Below are 20318 nucleotides of genomic sequence, written 5' to 3'. Positions count from 1 at the left end.
GGGACAGCCGGGCTCTGACGGTGACACATTCGTCACGGGGATAATGATGGGGGAAACAGCGGGATAATGCGTAACGCCGTGTCACCCCGGCTCTACGACTCCATCTGCGGCTCTGGATGTCGCGTGAGCGCCCCCTGTGGCCGGCCCTGGGCTCCACCTTCCGCAAGGCTGCCAGCGGTGATTCCTTGGGCCGTCGTTTCTTCTTCTGGGAATTTATTTCAGCTGTGCGTTTATTTTTACACACGCTGCTAAGTGTCTTGCGTTTCACACAGACAGAGATGCATCAGGGTAACACCAGAGGAGAGCAGAGAGTCGGAATGCCGTCCGGATCGAAGTGTGTAGCGGATCCGGCCTGTGAAGACGGTGTAGAGCAGGGAGGGGTTTTACCCGCTTCAGCCTCAGGATCCATGCTTGTCCCTGGTCACTGAGTCACTCAACTAAATTGTGAACCAAATTTTTTTTGCAAAAATACTGCAGTAAATAGTACTAGTAGCACAATGCCGTCGTGCATTTTTAGAAAACAAAATAAGTCGAACGTTAGAAAAAATTTTAAAGATATATTTTTCCCCGCATTCCATGACCCAGTGAAAATGGTCCCCCTACCCATCTTTGGGTCACGACCCAGTAGTTGAGAAACTGGACGTGCCATGGGGGCTGGGGTGGAAGAAGGTGGGGGTTTTTTTGAGGGGGGAGGGTGGACAAGGCTGCGCTGAAAAGAATAGCTGAACTGAAGTGTGGGATTGGCCAGTAAAGGAACCGGAAATGCGGCGAGAGGAATCGACACGCATCATTGGCTAGTTGAGATGGCTGGCTCTACGGGACGGATGCTTGGGGCTGCCAGGCTGCATCAGTGTGACCAGGATGACAAGGCAGGGGGGGCTTTGAATTGGGAGAACTGGGTGAACTGGGTGAACGACCAGTGCAGTGGTTGGATGTGCCTAAAACAATGACCTGCTAACTTCGGTCTCCCTGATCCGCGTTACAGCTCCCTGCCCCCCAGCAGGGCGGGACACAGAAGCGAGCCCTGCCAGGCTGCCCAGTGCTCTGTGATGGGGGGGGGGGGGGGTTATATGTGGAAGCAGGGCCTCCTGAAAATTGAAATATTTTCTTTCCTGCGCTTTGAATTTCCATGCACAGGCGAACCTCAGCCCTGATCGATAGCAAGCGTCTTCAAGCGCCATCAATTCCAACAAGCAAAGCAGAGCAGCCGAGACTCCCCTGGGGGGGGGGGGGGTAATGGGGCGCCTTATCGGCGTCCTGCAGGTGATTTCGGCCGTCTGAAGAGGCGCCGGTCCACAGAGACGGCAGTCCAGTGCCTCCAGCTGTGAGGCACTGGAGCCATTTCACTGCCCCCGCCCTGCTGACTCTCCTGCTGCATGTCTCTGCGCTGTGGGATCCCCCATTTCCCTTCTGGGGGGGGGGGGGGGGAGGCATTAGAGATGGCACGGACTCCGCAGGTCAGGCAGCGCGATGCCAAGTCGCCGCTTACGCTGGAGCGTCCCGTTCCGTCCGAAAGGGCCGGCTGCACAATTTCACACTGATTGGACCAAAAGGTTGCGATTGATAAAAGCTTCCGGCACAGAAAACGAAACGTAAATGATGACATCAGCGGAGTGTGGTCGTCTTTGTGGAAGAGGGGGGCGGTGGCAAACCTGGATTTTTCTTCCTTTTCGTTACGGGGACAGTTTGACTTCGCAGCGGTGTTTCTCAGGTGAGGGCCGGCCTCCCGGGAGTGCCCCCCCCCCCCCCCCTTCACAGACACGGCAGGTAATGAAACGGCCTTTAATAGATTTGGGGATCTGCTTGGGGAAGCTGGCTGTGTCCCCTTCTGCCTAATAAAGCCACCAAACCCCGTCTGTAACAGCCGTACGGAGAGATCCTGTGAATTAAAGGGTATGCACCGCGACAGGCGGAGCCCGCGCCGTGATTTATATCCCCCCCCCGCCACACACACACACCCACCTGCTTGGACTCAGCTGTAGTTTATGATCAGGCAGCGACACTTGACGTGTCAATCCGGAACCTTCCGCGATTCTCACTCGCTTTTTTATGACCGCGGATGTCGACCCAAGCATGCGACCCAAGCATGCGACCCAAGCATGCGACATCGTTCAGCTGTAAGTTTATCGTAAAGCTGACCCCCCCCCCCCCCTCATTACTTTACTAGAAGCTGCTCTTTTTTATTTTTCCATCCCTATGACCTCTAAGAGAACCACAAGAAATTCGGTGTAAAAAAAATCGCACTGCTCCTTCTGGCCTGCGGGGGCACAAATGCGCCCACTGTTTATCGCTCTCTCCCCCCCTGCAGCTGTTTCCAGGCCTCTGCCCCCCCCCCCAAAGACACATACAAACACACTCACACACACACACACTGTGGCTGTGAAAACCTCGCGTCTCTTAGGGTGTGAAAGCTTGCGGACTCGGCATGCAGCTGGAAGGCCACCTTTCTCACATTCTCCTCTCGAGCTTTGACGGCACGTCCTGTCGGTGATGAGAGCCCCTCCCTGGATCCCCCATCTAAAAATCTCCGCCCCGTGACAGCCTGCACACACTGCTGGCTCCCCGCCCTCGCCCGCATCTTCCTCGGGGCGTAGGTGAAGAAGCCACAGCTAAAGAGATCCTCCATCTGCTCTTCTGGAGAGTTTCCACTCCGAAATGTCGCCTCCAGGTCTCTGCCCCCATCCTGAAGTCCGCCCCAGGTACCTCCTGCCTGGCTCAGACTCAGGCTCCTCTTTGCGTTCCTCCCTGGCCTGAAAGGTGGCGCTGTGGCTCAGCGATTAGCACAATGGCCTCCCCCCTCCGAGGCTGCCGGTTTGAGGCTTGTGTTTCCGGCATTTTCCTCTGCTCCCTCTCATTCACGGAGCTTGTTTTTCCTATTTACCTTTTATTTAACAGACACTTTTATCCAAGCGGTGTACGATTCTGAAAAAGGATCAAGCAGAGACAGCCGATGCCAGAAGCAGGTGTGGGTCACGGGCCTCGCTCAGAGGTCCAAAGCTTAAATCAGTCTTCTGATCCTGGGATTTGAACCAATGACCTTCTGATCACAAACACTAGCATGCTGAGCCGCACACCACCCTGGGCAGTGTGGTGCAGGGCGTGTGTGAGCCCTGTGATAGACTGGCACCCCAGGCAGGGGGGGGGGGGCCCTCCCCACAGCCTGAGTCCGCAGCAGGCCTGAGCAACGCCGGTGAGGACAGCGGCTGCTCTCACTACCCTAGTTTGCCTCACAAAGGCCAGTGTTTGCCTGTGGATGGAAAAAGCAGAGGGCTGGGCTGGGGGGGGGGGGATTGAGCGACACAGGAGGTGGGGTTGAGAGGCAAAGAGAGCATGCTGGGAAATCAGCCCCCGTATTTGCTATGGTGTTCCGACAAATCTCTTTAGCTGCGGGAAAAAGCCCCCACTTGTTCTAGGCCAGGTTTAGTTCCGCTCCTCCAGTGGGTCGCAGGGGGGCAACCCTGGGCTGGGGGGGGCTAAAAATTAATCACGCTGTTATTTTGCCCAATCGGTGCGTATCGCCAAATCCCCCCGCCATGCGCAAAAGGAATTAGCCTCCACCTGTGAGGTTCCCCTGGGTCCGGGTACGAGGTTCAGCTGTAATAAACACCCCCCCCCCCACGCCCCCACGCCCCTCCCTTCAGGAGACATTTATTCCCAGCCGTGCGAGGGAGACAAAGCGATTGCATAATGCGGCTCCGGCGGCTGCCGTGCATGCGGCACACGGGCGGTTAGGCGCTCATTACGCCTGTTTGGGGGTCTAGCCAGCCCCCGGTAACCCTGGGAGACCGGCCCGCTTCTGCTGGGATGTCGTCTGCATCCTGCCTATGAACTGATCACAGGAAACGGGCCTCGCTTCTGCATGTTATATAAGACGAGTCAAGGGCACAGAAGTAATGGAATTTCAAATAGAAAGCAGCAGTATAATGTACTGTAGTTTTTTTTTTCCCCAGACGTATAGTTGTGTCCTGGGGCGGCATGGGGGCTCAGGGGGGGGCTCTGTTGTTCCTTGCCTCCAGTGTTGGAGGTTGGAATCACACCGCCCATGTTGGTTTCTAATCCCAGTGCAGAGACATGCAGTCAGGCTAATTGGTGTCTCTAAACTGGCCATGGGGCAGCATGGATGTATGTGGAAGTGTGGCGGCCAGTGACAGGCTGGCATCAGGCCCTGGGTGTCGCCCAACCCGGTGCCCTGTGCTTCGGGGGTTAGGGTCCCAGTGACCCTGCTTATACAAGCCCTGCGTGTTTGACGGCCCCAATCAGCACGCTCAAAACAGCCCACCCACTACACACGGCTTCCAGCACTTTCTGATTCATGCAGCGTCACTTCAAGTTCCTGTGATGTCACATCTACCCTCCCCTTTTTAATATGAAACTCCCATTAAATCGGTCACCAATCACCCCCCGATGCTATCTGTCATTATTTTGTCGAGATCATTTTGGCAGTAATCACATAGGCTGACCACGGGGAGTTTAGCAGCCATGGACGAGATTTACTCCCTGTATTTATTTGTGACATTTCCCCATGCAGCTGTGTGTGCAGGCGCAGTCAGTCAGCAGCACTCAACTTATTTCCTGGTCTTGCTGCATTAATGGGGATTACAGGTGAGGGGCTTTTCCTGCCTCTTCCTGCCTGTTTCTGCCTCTTCCTGCCTGCTCCTACCTCCTCCTACTTCTTCCTGCCTCTTTCTGCCACTTCCTACCTCTTCCTGCCTCTTCCTGTCTGCTCCTACCTCTTCCTACCTTTTCCTGTCTGCTCCTACCTCTGTCCTGCCTCTATCCTGCCTCTTCCTACCTTTTCCTGCCTCTTCCTGCCTGTTTCTGCCTCTTCCTGTCTGCTCCTACCTCTTCCTACCTTTTCCTGTCTGCTCCTACCTCTTCCTACCTTTTCCTGTCTGCTCCTACCTCTATCCTGCCTCTACCCTGCCTCTTCCTACCACTTCCTACCTGTTTCGGCCTGTTCCTGCTACTCCCTCAGTCCTGATGTTGCTGGAGAGAGTTGCCGTGTGCCTCTCCATTCCTGCGTCCTCTCAGCATCTGGTACTGGCGCAGCCTGCGTTCCCCAACTGCTTTCCCCGCCTGCATTACCCACCTCCATCCTCCGCCTGCGTTCCCCTCTGCATTCCCCACCTGCCGCCTGCACACACCAGTGTGGCATGACTCCTCAAGGCAAAAAAATAAAGAAATAATTACATGCAGTGATAGATTTAATGCCATCAGCGTGATCCGGGTGCTGACTCCCTGATACGCCGCGTTATGTTTTCACTTTTTCATTCCTCCTCACCACCCCCAGAGCTTACTCTTGGATATTCCAATTGCTGCCAGTAGGGGCAGCACTTGTGTCGTTACTCACATGATCAGACGGAAGGTCCATCCCCCTCATTCGTTGTCATCGGGTCATTCCTGCATAGTGCTGAAGCCGCCTGGAATTGTCCTCCATTCCCGCCTCTACATCAGGCGTGTGCAGAGATGCAAATGGACACCGCCCACCCTTGCCTTTTACCCAGCATGCACTGACCCTGCACCCTGTCCTTTGCTAAATTTGGGTTAGAAAATTAGCAAACCGTGTGACGGTCATGCCCCTCACTACTCTCACTGCCCCTCTCTACTCTCACTGCCCCTCGCTACTCTCACTGTCCCTCGCTACTCTCACTGACCCTCGCTACTCTTACTGCCCCTCGCTACTGTCACTGCCCCTCGCTACTCTCACTGCCCCTCGCTACTCTTACTGCCCCTCGCTACTGTCACAACCCCTCGCTACTCTCACAGCCCCTCGCTACTCTCACTGTCCCTCGCAACTCTCACTGCCCCTCGCTACTCTCACTGTCCCTCGCTACTCTCACTGCCCCTCGCTACTCTTACTGCCCCTCGCTACTGTCACAACCCCTCGCTACTCTCACTGCCCCTCTCTACTCTCACTGCCCCTCTCTCTTTTAGCTCAGCTAACAGTTCCAGGTTCCTCTACTCACATATTTAGGTGCTGGATCATGATCAATCGCTGCCTTTTTACAACCTCCTCTATCACACACACACACATACACACACACAGTCACAATCACATACACACACACACAAATACACACAGTCACAATCACACACATACACAGACACAAATACACAAACACACACACATACACATGCATACACACACACATACACTCATAGACACACACATGCACACACAGACACAATCATATATATAAATACATACACATACATGTATACACACACGCATATACACACACGCCTATATACTCCCACATGTACACAGACACACACACACATGCATAGACACACAAACATACACTCTCTCACACACATACACATGCATAGACACACAAACATACACTCTCACAAACACGTACAGACACACACAGATTTCTCAGTTGTTGCGGCCATGGTGTCTGTCTTTCGGTGTGACCCAGTGTCTCTCTGGGTGAGGTTCTACACCCCCCAGCCCCCCCGTGCCCCCCTCAGAGCGCGGGCCAGCCACAGTGGGGCTGTTAAACATGCCCAGCTGAACCCCCAAGAGATTGTGGCTACAGCAACAAGCCAGGTCATATTGAGCTCTGCAGTGCATTGTGGGAGGAATAAGAATGAGGAGAGGGAGGCTGTCACCGCGGTGGTGATGTGCTTCTGTTTTGGGTGTCCTTCATGAATGAGGCATTCAGGTCGTGATGATGGCCTGTGACAGAAAGTTGCCATCGTGGCCTCGATGGATTCCCCGGCACATCTGTTACGCGGAAACCGTCCGGCTCGTGTCCTGTTTCATTTCGTTTGCCGACCCCTGGCCTCCGTGTCCCCCGTCCTGACAGATTGGTGACAGCCACAGCCACAGTGTGGCGAAACAGAAAGCGTTAAATCAGCCACCGGCCTCGGCCTTGGACGTGCCATCAGCCCAAAGGTCCTATTTGTGGGCTCAGTGTGAAAATGTCTTCCTGCCTTTCAAACTGTGAAAATATGCATTTTGTGTGTGAATTATACGCTTCCATTATGCATTGTTGCCCTTTTGGAAATGAGTACTGTTACTAATAATACTGCACTGTTTGGTATAGATGCTTTTAGGTTTTTCTTCATGTCCTGATGTGTACTGTTAGAATCTGTGTCAGTTTCACTGAAATCAGCTGTGTTTTAATAACCGAAACATAGTTTATAGTAAATATGCTGTTTATAAATTATTCTAAATATTTTAACTCGCCATTAAAAAACAACTAAATAACATGGTAACTAGTTTGCTGTTAACTTTCTAACCATTAAATCAGCAACAGGACAATAAATGAGAAAAAAATACAGTTCTCCTACAAGCTAAAGCTGATTTAAAGTACCTAATCTGCTAAACGTTGACATGTTTTTTATAACCTTGTAACCTTTGACCTTCCAGATTTTAACCTGCTGAATCTGTCTCTCTAAATTCTTTAAAGGGAGCTTTGATAATGAGCGCCTGGCTATTGCCAGACAAAGAATCCCGTACAGACTTGGTCGGGTAGTTGACGAGTGGCTACTCGACAAAGGTAATAAAAACCAATTAATTAACTAATCAATGATTTAACCAGCTGCTTAAGTCACCAGGTCTCTGTAAGAGGTGCAGTGCCCTATAGCGATGTAGGAAGTGCTCTGATTGGCTTTTGCCTGTTCCCCTCAATCAATATGCCCCACCCATTTGACCAAAAAAGGCGTCTACTCTGACACCTTATAAGGCGAAAGATGAAAGCTAATATTAACTGTAACTCCTTCACATATCCAGTTTGACAAGAAATACATTCACCATTCATTTGTACTGCAACGTGCACAAAAAACATGTATTTTTTTTTTAATATACATATTTTTAACATTTCCTAATGATGTATGGCCGAAAAATTGCAGTGACAACACATTTTCAGTACTCATCCAATTCAATTACGGCGCAAACATTGAGGGCGGCGTTAGTCTGTTATCTGAGCACACACACGATCGGGAGATGCACTAATTACCCATGTAAGATGGGCAGAGCTGTGATATCAGACCCTGCAACGTGAAATTGAGCGCAAGTCGAGCACAAAGGGGAAGGCATGAAACTGGTCTCTCTCGCGTAACAGTCCCGATGGGGCGGATTCTGCCGGGTGCACTTCCTTTAACAGGGAACGCCGCGACACGCCCAGTCACAAACCAACGGGAGCGAGGCTTTGACAGGCCGAAAACTGGCACTGCGCCTCTTCAGAGCTTTAAACTTAACTAAACCAGACACTAGAGTCGTGTAAAATCTGCTAACCACATCCCTCTGAATAACTGTACGGCACTGATTGGGGTTCATTCTGATTTTGTCCCTGTGTCCTGTGTCCTTTTCGACTGTGGATCCCTCTAAATCAGCGTTTCCCAACCCGGCCCTCGGGGGCCACCAGGCGGTCTACTTTGGGAGATGGGAGGGAGCAAAAACGTAGACTGGCTGGGGGTCCCCTAGACCGTGTTGGCAAACACTACTCTAAATATACTTTTAAACACAATAAAAAGACTACTGCAAAACAAAAAAAGATCATATAAATAATTAACCTATGAAAAGTCTTTAAAAGTTAAAGGGACTGATTTTCTGTGATTGAGGATTTGTACCACCCACCAATCTGCAGGATTTTCTGGTGGTGGGATTTGACCCAATTTAAACGACTGAAACGTCGTCCATCTTTAACCCTTTGAGTATTAAACATACCTGCCGCTTGTATTTGTCTGTGTTTGGCCTGCTGAAGGTGGTTAAACTTGCTCTATTTCCAGTCTTAATCCTCCTTTCCTGCTTCCATTTTGGTGTTTATTTTGCTATATTCTTGTTTATAAAATTTAAATAAATTTCAAATTCAAATTTATCGGCGACACTACTTTGGAAAACAAGTCAAGGCGATGCGTACATGCCGTTAACTTCTTCCGCAACAAAATGAAACGACATAAAATTATGTATTTTTTTTTTTTGCAGAACATCTTCCCCATAAAAGATGAGTAGAGCACAATTTAAAAAGAAAAAATTCCCAGCTTCTCCAGTACAAAAACCACCTCTTACGAGCCACGTTAAAGAATTTTACAGTGCACCACTTTCCACAATGAAATCCTTGGGCAAAGTATGCCTGTCATTCCATGCAGGGATTATGGGAAAAAAGCAGTATTGGTCATAGATAAAGGAACCATGGGTGGAAAAAAAAGAAGGTCAAGACTAGGCTAGGCTGTGTAAAGTTAAACTGTGAAACGACAGCTTTGCGTGATCACTCACACAGTCTGCAAGCTGAATTGCGACAGCTGCTCCGTGTACCGTCATTTGAATAACATATTTTGTTGTCAAAGTGATAGTGAAATTATATGCAGGAACACGCAACGCGAGTAACTTCTGCCAAGAAAGCACGACCTACGAGTGAAAGGGAAACACGGAAAGGAAGTGGAATTTTTTTACTCAAAGGGTTAAAGTTAAACCAGTAGATAAAGGCAGAACTAAATAAGCCAGCAGAATTTAACCACCTAACAGCAAAACAAACCCACGTCCAAACCGCTGAGGGCTTTTAAAAATCGAAACCTCATTCGTAGAGCCGCCGAGGTGCTTTGAGGCTGGGAGGAGAAGTTGAGGTTCTTTGGTGGAAGTTCTTAGTCGTGACGATGAACACGGCTGTCACTAGTGAATTCGCAGAGGCCAGCCCTTCTGAATCTCCCTGTAGGGCTTGTATACACATCTGTATAAAATCCCTAACAGAAAAAAACAGGCTGTTGGACTAAAACAGCCTTAAACTCAGCCCCTGTTACATTAGCCTACTGTGGCTGCTCTGATGATAATAGGAATTCCTTTAATGGGGGAAATCGTCCGAAAGCGATGGGCAAACATCTTTTGTTGAGTGTGTCACACAGCCCTTTTGGCCTTAGAGCGCCCCCTAATGCAGGTAGCCCTGCCACTGCACGCTGGATCCTGCAGGAGGCGTCGCAGAGCAAGGGTCTGCTGCTAGCGTTTAGCATGGACGCGGAGCAGAGCCATTTGTAAGGGAGTAACATGCCGTGGTCGGCTGGTCTGCAGTATTAGGCTACAGGGCATGGGCGTGGTTAGCTCCGAACACCTCGGGGCGATAGGTCCTAACACCTCGGGGCGATAGGTCTTAACACCTCGGGGCGATAGCTCCGAACACCTCAAGGCGATAGGTCCTAACACCTCGGGGCGATAGCTCCGAACACCTCGGGGCATTAGCTCCGAACACCTCGGGGCGATAGCTCCGAACACCTCGGGGCATTAGCTCCGAACACCTCGGGGCGATAGGTCCTAACACCTCGGGGCATTAGCTCCGAACACCTCGGGGCGATAGCCCAGAGTGTTTTAGCCCTTAACACAAAAAAAACAGTCAATCCCCAGGTAATCAAATAATCATGACTTAACCCCAGATCTTTTCAATAGCCTGAAATGCCCCTGCTACTGCGGCAGACCTTGGCTTCTTGTTCTGACACTCTACTCTACCCTCGAATCGTGATAACAATCCTATAATCACACCAATAATCAATAACACATTTTTCAGCCTGCAGTCTTTACCTGCACGTCGGTGCAATGAGCTAAAAACATGAGGGAGCAACAAGCAGCTTTCCGTAAGACGCCTTGCAGTGGTTCTTCCTCGAGCCGAGCTGGTGAGGCACCTGCCAGCTGGCCACTTTGCCCCAGAAACCGAGTGTGGGCACTCCCAGCCTCCTCGCCGCCGCACCCGGCCCTCCAGCGTGTAAACAACATCTCCAGAATAGCAGTTTAGCATCACTAGCCTCAACGAGCCTCAACTTCTACCCACTGTCCGCACAAAAACATCCCCGCTAACCCAAACCCTGCTGTAACTGCTAATAATTTCCCCAGTTTTTGAAAACATAAAGATAATTAGGCTGAATAAACACACTGATAAACAGTCAGCGCTAAACGAATTATAACCTTGAGGAAGCCGGTCCAGTATGTCCCACCAGACAAATGTAAAAACTCAGAGGGTTAAAAAAAAAAAGTTTTTTTGCCTGAAAAATGAGCTGTGCTGATTAAAATGCAAACAGCGAATCTAAATTGCACCTAAATATGGTTTCTGCTCCTTTGACACTGTTGGTGACTAATGATTTAATTTAACAATGAAAATTGGGAAACAATTAAGAGACCAAGGTCCCTTTAACATTTACTGTTTCATCTCCTGATTCTGAATGTGTGTGTCTGTGTGTCTGTGTGTGTGTGTGTCTGTGTGTGTGTGAGAGTGTCTGTGTGTGTCTGTGTCTGTGTGTGTGTGTCTGTGTGTGTGTGTGTCTGTGTGTCTGTCTGTGTGTGTGTCTGTGTGTGTGTGTGTGTGTGAGTGTCTGTGTGTGTGTGTGTGTGTGTGTGAGTGTCTGTATGTGTGTGTGTCTGTCTGTGTGTGTGTGTGTGTGTGAGTGTCTGTGTGTGTGTGTGTCTGTCTGTGTGTGTGTGTGTGTGTGTGTGTCTGTGTGTCTGTCTGTGTGTGTGTCTGTGTGTGTGTGTGTGTGTGAGTGTCTGTGTGTGTGTGTGTGTGTGTGTGAGTGTCTGTATGTGTGTGTGTCTGTCTGTGTGTGTGTGTGTGTGTGTGAGTGTCTGTGTGTGTGTGTGTCTGTCTGTGTGTGTGTGTGTGTGTGTGTGTGTGTCTGTGTGTCTGTCTGTGTGTGTGTGTGTGTGTGTGTGTGTGAGTGTCTGTGTGTGTGTGTGTGTGAGTGTCTGTGTGTGTGTGTGTGTGTGTGTGTGAGTGTCTGTGTGTGTGTGTGTGTGTGTGTGTGAGTGTCTGTGTGTGTGTGTGTGTGTGTGTGTGTGTGTGTGTGTGTGTCTGTCTGTGTGTGTGTGTGTGTGTGTGTGTGTGTGTGTCTGTGTGTCTGTCTGTGTGTGTGTCTGTGTGTGTGTGTGTGTGTGTGTGAGTGTCTGTGTGTGTGTGTGTGTGTGTGTGAGTGTCTGTATGTGTGTGTGTCTGTCTGTGTGTGTGTGTGTGTGTGAGTGTCTGTGTGTGTGTGTGTCTGTCTGTGTGTGTGTGTGTGTGTGTGTGTGTGTCTGTGTGTCTGTCTGTGTGTGTGTGTGTGTGTGTGTGTGAGTGTCTGTGTGTGTGTGTGTGTGAGTGTCTGTGTGTGTGTGTGTGTGTGTGTGTGAGTGTCTGTGTGTGTGTGTGTGTGTGTGTGAGTGTCTGTGTGTGTGTGTGTGTGTGTGTGTGTGTGTGTCTGTGTGTCTGTCTGTGTGTGTGTCTGTGTGTGTGTGTGTGTGAGTGTCTGTGTGTGTGTGTGTGTGTGTGTGAGTGTCTGTATGTGTGTGTGTGTGTGTGTGTGTGTGTGTGTGTGTGAGTGTCTGTATGTGTGTGTGTCTGTGTGTGTGTGTGTGTGTGTGTGAGTGTCTGTGTGTGTGTGTGTGTGTGTGTGTGAGTGTCTGTATGTGTGTGTGTGTGTGTGTGTGTGTGTCTGTGTGTCTGTCTGTGTGTGTGTGTATGTGTGTGTGTGTGTGTGTGTGTGTGTGTGTGTGAGTGTCTGTATGTGTGTGTGTGTGTGTGTGTGTGAGTGTCTGTGTGTGTGTGTGTGTGTGTCTGTGTGTGTGTGTGTGTGTGTGTGTGTGTGAGTGTCTGTATGTGTGTGTGTGTGTGTGTGTGTGTGTGTGTGTTACCTTCTCCTGAATTTTAACCTAAAAGCAACAGTGATGATTGATCGTGCTGTTTCTGAGCTGGTTTATTGGACTGAGACAGACACCTCTCAATTCTGGCAAAATATTTCCATGGCCGTGGGGGAAAAACAAAGTCAACAAAACGTAGGAGCTCAGCGGTAGAATTTTCTGCCATTTAATTAACTCACCAAGGCTTGGTGACCATGGGACCGATATATTTGAGATATTCTGCAGCTTCTATGACTGCAGATCAGCAGGAACGTGCCTTTGGAGACGTGTGAAGACAGCCTCGTCCCGGGCCTCCACTCGCTGCAGCTCCGTCTGTGAGGCACTGCTGCCCCTCCCCTTCGCAGGCTGCCCCTCCCCTTCGCAGGCTGCCCCTCCCCTTCACAGGCTGCCCCTCCCCTTCGCAGGCCCCCCAGTGGGCATCACTCTCAGCTCGCATTTCCAGCCACAGGACTTTTAAATCCTACCTCTGGGGGCTTTGCCCGGCCCCCTCTGTGACGTGGTCCACCGCTTTCCTCTTGACATGGCTAACTTGCCTGTAGCTTTGGCGTGTGCTGCCTGCGATGGACGCGCCTAAGGCCCTTCCTGGGCCGGGCTCGGGACTGACTGTGACCCTCTGCTGGATTCAGTGGTCAAGGAAGATGGATGCTGTCTTTTTCCAAATCATTTACCCTCCTTTTCACAGCCTCAAGTCCCCTCCTCCCCACACCTGCTTCATCTTTCCCATCTTTTACTCTCCTAACCCCCCCAGCACCCAGTCCCTCCCCAGCTGACCTTTGACTTTGCCAAGCAAACATGGCACTCAAACACAAGGAAAGTTCTTTACATTTTGCCATGTGATACTTCGCTGATTCCAAATATCCAGAAAAAAAATGGATGGTTTGATTTTTTTTCCCCGTGTCTGGCTTTTGATACTAGTCTTATAGTACTGAGGCAATGATATTAAATTACCACACTCCTGATGTATTTAGGTGCCTGTGGGATATAAACCATCCCATTAAACTGCAGGAGTATACCCCCTAAACCATACATGAAACTGGAGTGTGCACCTTTCACCAGTGAGATTGGAACATCATAAACCTTACTGTGAAACAGGAGTCTGCACCTTTCCTCAGTGAGATTGAAACACCCTAACCCTTACTGTAAGACTGCAGGAGTGTGCACCTTTCTTCAGTGAGATTGGAACACCCTAACCCTTACTGTAAGACTGCAGGAGTGTGCACCTTTCTTCAGTGAGATTGGAACATCATAAACCTTACTGTGACACAGGAGGAGTGTGCACCTTTCCTCGGTGAGATTGGAACACCCTAAGCCCTACTGTGAAACAGCAGGAGTGTGATCTTTCCTTAGTTGGATTGGAACACCTTAAACCCTACTGTGAAACAGAAGGAGTGTGCACTTTTCCCTTGATTGGATTGGAACACTCATAGTCAAACAGTGGAAATGGAGTATGAGTATACACTTCTGCCTAAGCTTGAGCTGGAACATCAATGGAGCACTCAGGACTTACTGAGGTACAGAAGAGATATGTGATATTTGTCATGTTACCTCAACCCAGTCAGCAGAAGTATGCAATTTTGGTCTGTGGAAAAAAAGAAGGAAATGTAGTCCAACTGGCAAAGCCGTCTGTAAATGGGAACACAGAGTGACGCTGAAGGCCAGCTATCGCTGAGACCCCCATCTACCCAAGCGTGATGACAGCCAACACTCTGTCGGTGTTTTTGGAAAGTGGCGGTAAAATTGACGACAAATAAAACACTTAGACCTCTTGTGAAAGATTATGACTTCACTTTAGTGAATGCAGTGTTTTGCCTGTTTTTAAAGCTCATTTAGGACAACCAGCTTACATTCTATATAAACCACTGCTTTTGGGGGGGCGACATGGAGGTGCTCAGCCTGTTGCCTCACACCCTTGGAACCAAGATTCTCCAGCATGGCTCCATGTGTGTGGAGTTTGCATGTTCTCCCCATGTCGTTATGGGCTCACCCAGTTACCACCCACTGGGTTGTTCCCTGCTTTGTGCCTGCAGCTTCCAGGATTGGCTCCGGGCCCCGCGACCCCCCCAACTAAAAATGGGTGGGTGCCACTGGAGAGGGGAAAGCCGGGTTTATTCTGTAAATATCTCAAAACTTTGAAAGGTCAAATAAAATTAATGTATAGTACTTAGCATGTTAACTGGTAAGGTAACTGGTATGTATAGTGAGTACATAATTAGTAGAAAAGAATTGTGTGGAATTATATATTATAATGGATTTATACACAAAGCAGTATATTTTGTTATTGTAGTGAACAGAACATTGGGAAGCATTTTTATTGGTAATACTTCTTCCCAATACATTTCTTCAGACTTTTTCAGCATAGAAGATGTAATTTTGTGCTGACAGTTTATGAACACTAATAAACATCAGTTTCCGTGAGGAAAACAGATTTTATATAATAATTACTAAAATGAAGCAGGAGAGCCTTCTAAGATATGCCTTTAACTATAAGAGAAAGGCTGTATAATTAAAAATTGAAAATATATTAGCCTTAGTACTGATTAAAATAATTAAATTGGATTATATCCTGCCTCTGCTGCAGACATGTCTGTCTCTCTCTCTCTCTCTCTCTCTCTCTCTGTCCCTTTCTCATTCGCTCACTCCTTCTCTCCACTCAGTGCTTTATCCCTGTGGTCTCCCATTCCTTCTCTCTCTCTCGCTCTCTCCCTCTCCCTCTCCTCTCTCCTGCTCCCTGTCTTCCTTCCTTTTCTCGGCATAATCCTCATGCCGTTGTCTATCCCTGACCCGCGATATTCTTTTCCTGCTTCGGCCCCGGCCCTAGCGCCCGTCCCCCCCCCCCAGGGTGCAGCCCCCCCACACCTGGCCTGGCCTGCGTGGCCGCAGCCCCTCTCCACTTGCCAGTCGGCACGCTCCCTGCCAGCCCCGACATGCTTCTAAATGCAATCTCCGGCCCTTTCAAGATCAAAGCCGGCTGCTTTTTCCTGGGGAGTTCCTCTCCCTTCCCAAGGATGCTCTGCCTTTCAATGCTGATCTTCACACGGATTCTTTTATTATTCTGCTAATGCCACAAGAGTACAGAGATCCTGGGAAATGCTAATGAGGCGCAGCTCCTGGCACCAGTGCAGGGTCGCAGCACTTGCACGGTCGCATTTCAAAGCGCTCACCATGGCCGTCGCGATGCCGTGTTTCCTGCCCGCTGTAACACGGCACCGGCTTGAGTGCCAGATCGATGACCGCCGGACAGCTCCAAAAGAATTGATCGCGCAACAAAGACTGCGGGCAACACTGAGGAACCGTATTTTGCACAAAAAAAATCAAAGGATCATTTTTTTCCTGCTTATTTCTGAACCCTGTCCCTGGCTTCTCAGCTCCCTGCGGGCAGAGCTGCCACCCACAAAGTCACCGTAACCGTAAAGCCACAGACCGGCCAGTGGCAGCGGGGGGCGGGGGGGTTCTCTGCGCTGAGGAACCCTCCCATTAGGCCTCAGGGGCTCGGCGGGACCGCTGACAGATTCACCACCTCAATCCAGCAATCAGGCCACTTCCCCCCCAGGGCGACTGCCGGCTGCACTGTGGCCTTTCAGACCGACAGCACCCCCACCATGCCTGCCCCCACTGGCACGACTGAAGAGCAAATCACCAAAACTCACACAGTGCAAAGGATATGTTTTCGAGAAGACTTCTGTAAGTTTTGTACCTGTAACTTACTAAGATTTGGAAATTTAACGTTAACGTCCTTCGTCGGATCGCATGAGATCTGAGGGAGTTTCAGTTCCCAGCACTGTAACATATGATGAGGAAGCTTGACTTTAGGTCACTGGCGGTCTCATCTCACACACAACAACAAAGGGCCTGAGTGAGTTTGGGATCCCCACACTGTAACATATGATGAGGAAGCCTGACTTTAGGTCACTGGCGATCTCACCTCAAACGCAATAACAAACAAACTGAGTGAGTTTGGGATCCCCACACTGTAACATATGATGAGGAAGCCTGACTTTAGGTCACTGGCGATCTCACCTCAAACGCAATAACAAACGGACTGGGTGGGTTTGGGATCCCCACACTGTAACATATGATGAGGAAGCCTTGCTTTAGGTCACTGGCAGTCTCATCTCACACACAACAACAAACGGACTGAGTGAGAATGGGATCCCCGCACTGTAACATATGATGAGGAAGCCTGACTTTAGGTCACTGGCGGTCTCATCTCACACACAACAAACAGACTGAGTGAGTTTGGGATCCCCGCACTGTAACATATGATGAGGAAGCCTTGCTTTAGGTCACTGGCGGTCTCACCTCAAACGCAATAACAAAGAGACTGAGTGAGTTTGGGATCCCCACACTGTAACATATGATGAGGAAGCCTGACTTTAGGTCACTGGCGATCTCACCTCAAACGCAATAACAAACGGACTGAGTTAGTTTGGGATCCCCACACTGTAACATATGATGAGGAAGCCTGACTTTAGGTCACTGGCGATCTCACCTCAAACGCAATAACAAACGGACTGAGTTAGTTTGGGATCCCCGCACTGTAACATATGATGAGGAAGCCTTGCTTTAGGTCACTGGCGGTCTCACCTCAAACGCAATAACAAACGGTCTGTGTGAGTCTTGGAACTCTGAAAACTCCACGTCAGCTTCTTACGAGAAAATGTCACGGTTTCCCCGGAATCAGAGACGGAGCTTGGAGGATTTACCCTGCTAGTCACTGGCTTTTGCACCCAGAAGGAGGTGTCGCCTCGGATCTGGCTGTCGCAGAGATGGTGGTGAAGTTAATTACCGCTGTGCATTTTGATGGGGTGTTTTTAGGTTCTGATTTGACTCCTCCCACCTAACCGGTGTCCTCGTCAGTTCTGACAACCAGCTGCTTGCATCTAAATGTCAAATCTAAAGGCTCGAATTGTTGATAAACTGAAGCTGTAAAAACGGAGTACCTGGGTAGATGAGACCCTGGATCGACATACCTCTGTAGGGAACCGTGGGGGTAAGAATGTGTAAGGGCTGGGGGGGGGGGGGGGTGCAGGCCCAAGCCTCTGACACTAATACAGCAGTCCATTAAATATGGAGGAGAACCTGGGGCCACCATATAGCTATGTCTGATGGAGCTAACATCACTTAGCCCACGGCCAGTCGTTCCACCGCTTCTGGAATATGCTGAGCCCAATCTTTAGGCTTTGGTTAAAGAGAAGCAGAAGTATATATGAGGTGTCCGGTCCAGAAAAATATTATATCAGTCAGGGAGATGGCTGTGTGTGTATGTGTGTGTGTGTGTGTATGTATGTGTGTGTGTGTATGTATGTGTGTGTGTCTGTCTCTCTCTCTCTCTCTCTGTGGGGGTGTATGTCTGTCTGTCTCTCTCTCTCTGTGGGGGTGTGTGTCTGTCTCTCTCTCTCTCTCTGTGGGGGTGTGTGTCTGTCTGTCTGTCTGTCTGTCTCTCTCTCTCTCTGTGGGGGTGTACACACAGAAACCGCAGTGACCTTTATCTCCCTGCTAATGTCTGCCCAGTACCTCTGCTTCCTCTCCAGTGCTCAGTCCCACTCTGGATCCAAAGGTTCAAAACTGTCACGGCACTTGTGCCAAGGCCACGTGCGACACACGAGGAAGTGGCTCCGAATGCCCCACCCTCCCACCCCCCCATCACGAGGGCTGGCGAATGTTTTTAAGTCCTCATTCCAGCTGGGCGTCTAATTATCCCTCTCAGCCCTAAATGAAAGTAATGATTAGTGTAATTGGGCACTTTTTCCCCAGCTATGCATTTTCCCAATATAGCAGGAGACGTGGAACGGCAAGGGGGGGCTTGCAGCTCCTGATTAACCAAATAATCGGCCCAATTTACGAAGTCCTCGGCTGAGACGAAAGGATGTAGGACGGGCTGTTCGTTCTCATCCGACACAAACCTCGGTTGAGAGTGATTTCATCTTAATGAAGCTTAATTTGACAGCCTTATAGCAGTGACTGATCGTATTTGAAGAGGCAACAAGATCTACAGCAATCGTCAGTGTCGATTCAGTCTTGTCCGGCATTTGGTAACAGCAGGCGAATTCCCGCCATGATGCCGCGGCGCCCGGCGTGGCCGTAAGCTCGTCCCTCTGAAGAGCATCCGACATTATACCAGACTGCACGCAAGCTGCCTCCTCGCTCCTTAAGAAACACATTAAAGAGCCATCATGGTGAATTGTCATAAGTGGCTCAATTTAGCTGTAATAGCCTTTAACCGGAAGGCTCACCAGAGAGGGAAGGACAGACGTTAGCAGAGGGAGAGCAAAATGCTATAGATCCTGGCAACACATTAGCTCTGGGCCTCGCAAATGACAGTGGGCCAATGGAGATGACAGCAGCGCTCTGGGCGTCGCATTTCCCAGAGCCATATTACCCGTAAATCACAATTGTTGAGATTTGGAAGTTTCTCCTTTCCGCTGCCAAACACGCTCTTATTCCGCAGCATCCCGCTCGTTCATTTGGTCCTTCAAAGATAGCAAGATGCAATCTGTGAACTTCGGAAAGTGAAAAAGTGAAACTATTTCCCATAAAAGCAAATAATTCCCTCCAAATACAAGATCCTGGCTGCAATTATAATGGCTCATTTTATTTTTTATTTTTTCGCAAGGCCCAAACTCCTTTAGTGTTGCCAGGAACTGTTCTTAAAGATGAAAATTGCCCCTTTTGTAAACCGCCGACTGTAGATCGATGTACCCATCACACCTGCTCTCTCTCACGCTGTTTCCCGTCTCCTATGTTCTCACTATTTCTTCTCGCAGGGAGACAGTTGACCATCTTCAACAGCCAGGCGTCGATCAAGATCGGGGGCAAAGACCGAGGTCGGCCGTTCCAGGGCCAGATCTCGGGGCTCTACTATAACGGCCTGCAGGTTCTGAAGCTGGCGGCCGAGGGCGACCCCAATGTGCAGTCCGAGGGGAACCTGAGACTGGTGGGGGACGTGCCGTCCGTCCTGACCACGGAGACCACCTCCGCAACCCCCCTGGCCGACATGTCCACCACCATTATGGAGACCACCACCACCATGGCCACCACTACCACCCGCAAACAGCGCTCACCGACAATGAGGGATAGCGTCACACAGGTCAGCAGGGGGCAGGGTTAGCCGGGGGCGGGGTCCACGGGGGGGGGGGGGGATCAACAGGAGGCGGAGTCAGCAGGGGTGGGGTCCACAGGGGGCGGGGTCAGCAGGAGGCGGGGTCAATGGGGGGGGGGGTCAACAGGAGGCGGAGTCAGCAGGGGCGGGGTCCACAGGGGGCGGGGTCAGCAGGAGGCGGGGTCCACGGGTTGGTCAACAGGAGGCGGAGTCAGCAGGGTGGGGTTCACAGGGGGCGGGGTCATCAGGAGGCGGAGTCAGCAGGGTGGGGTTCATAGGGGGCGGGGTCAACAGGAGGCGGAGTCAGCAAGGGTAGGGTTCACAGGGGGCGGGGTCAGCAGGAGGCGGAGTCAGCACTGTGTTGACTCCTCCCCCTCGGTGCTCTCCATCTTCACTGCTGGCTGTCTACTGTCACAATGATTCTTAGGACTGGGACGCTATATGGTTAAAAGTATGTGGACGCCCCTATTAATCAGAGAAGTTGGCTCATTAAGTAATTGCTGACGCAGCCATGCAAACTCCTGCAACAAACGTTAGCAGCAGAACGGGTGGTTGTGTCAAAGAGGCTATTGACTTTCCACTTGGCACCATCGCAGGACGCCATCTTTCCAACAAGGCAGT

At 50.3% G+C, this 20318-nt stretch overlaps 1 protein-coding gene across 6 annotated transcripts in view; it reads left to right on the top strand.

The window, feature by feature from the left end:
- LOC111855424 (neurexin-2-like) overlaps positions 1-20318 on the top strand; it is a 589098-nt gene that overhangs the window by 545892 nt on the left and 22888 nt on the right. For 5 of the 6 annotated variants that reach the window (XM_072706252.1, XM_023834418.2, XM_072706253.1 and 2 more), the window contains 2 exons: positions 7419-7508; positions 19363-19685. In XM_072706252.1, coding sequence (XP_072562353.1) covers positions 7419-7508; positions 19363-19685 — 413 coding nt within the window. The remainder of the gene's footprint in view (positions 1-7418; positions 7509-19362; positions 19686-20318) is intronic. The other variant, XM_023834426.2, reaches the window with a different exon arrangement.

The sequence above is a fragment of the Paramormyrops kingsleyae genome, chromosome 24 (assembly GCF_048594095.1).
Source record: "Paramormyrops kingsleyae isolate MSU_618 chromosome 24, PKINGS_0.4, whole genome shotgun sequence".
Classification (NCBI taxonomy): Eukaryota; Metazoa; Chordata; class Actinopteri; order Osteoglossiformes; family Mormyridae; genus Paramormyrops; species Paramormyrops kingsleyae.
Note: the sequence above shows the minus strand (reverse complement) of the source record. Positions and strands in the feature narration are given on the sequence as shown.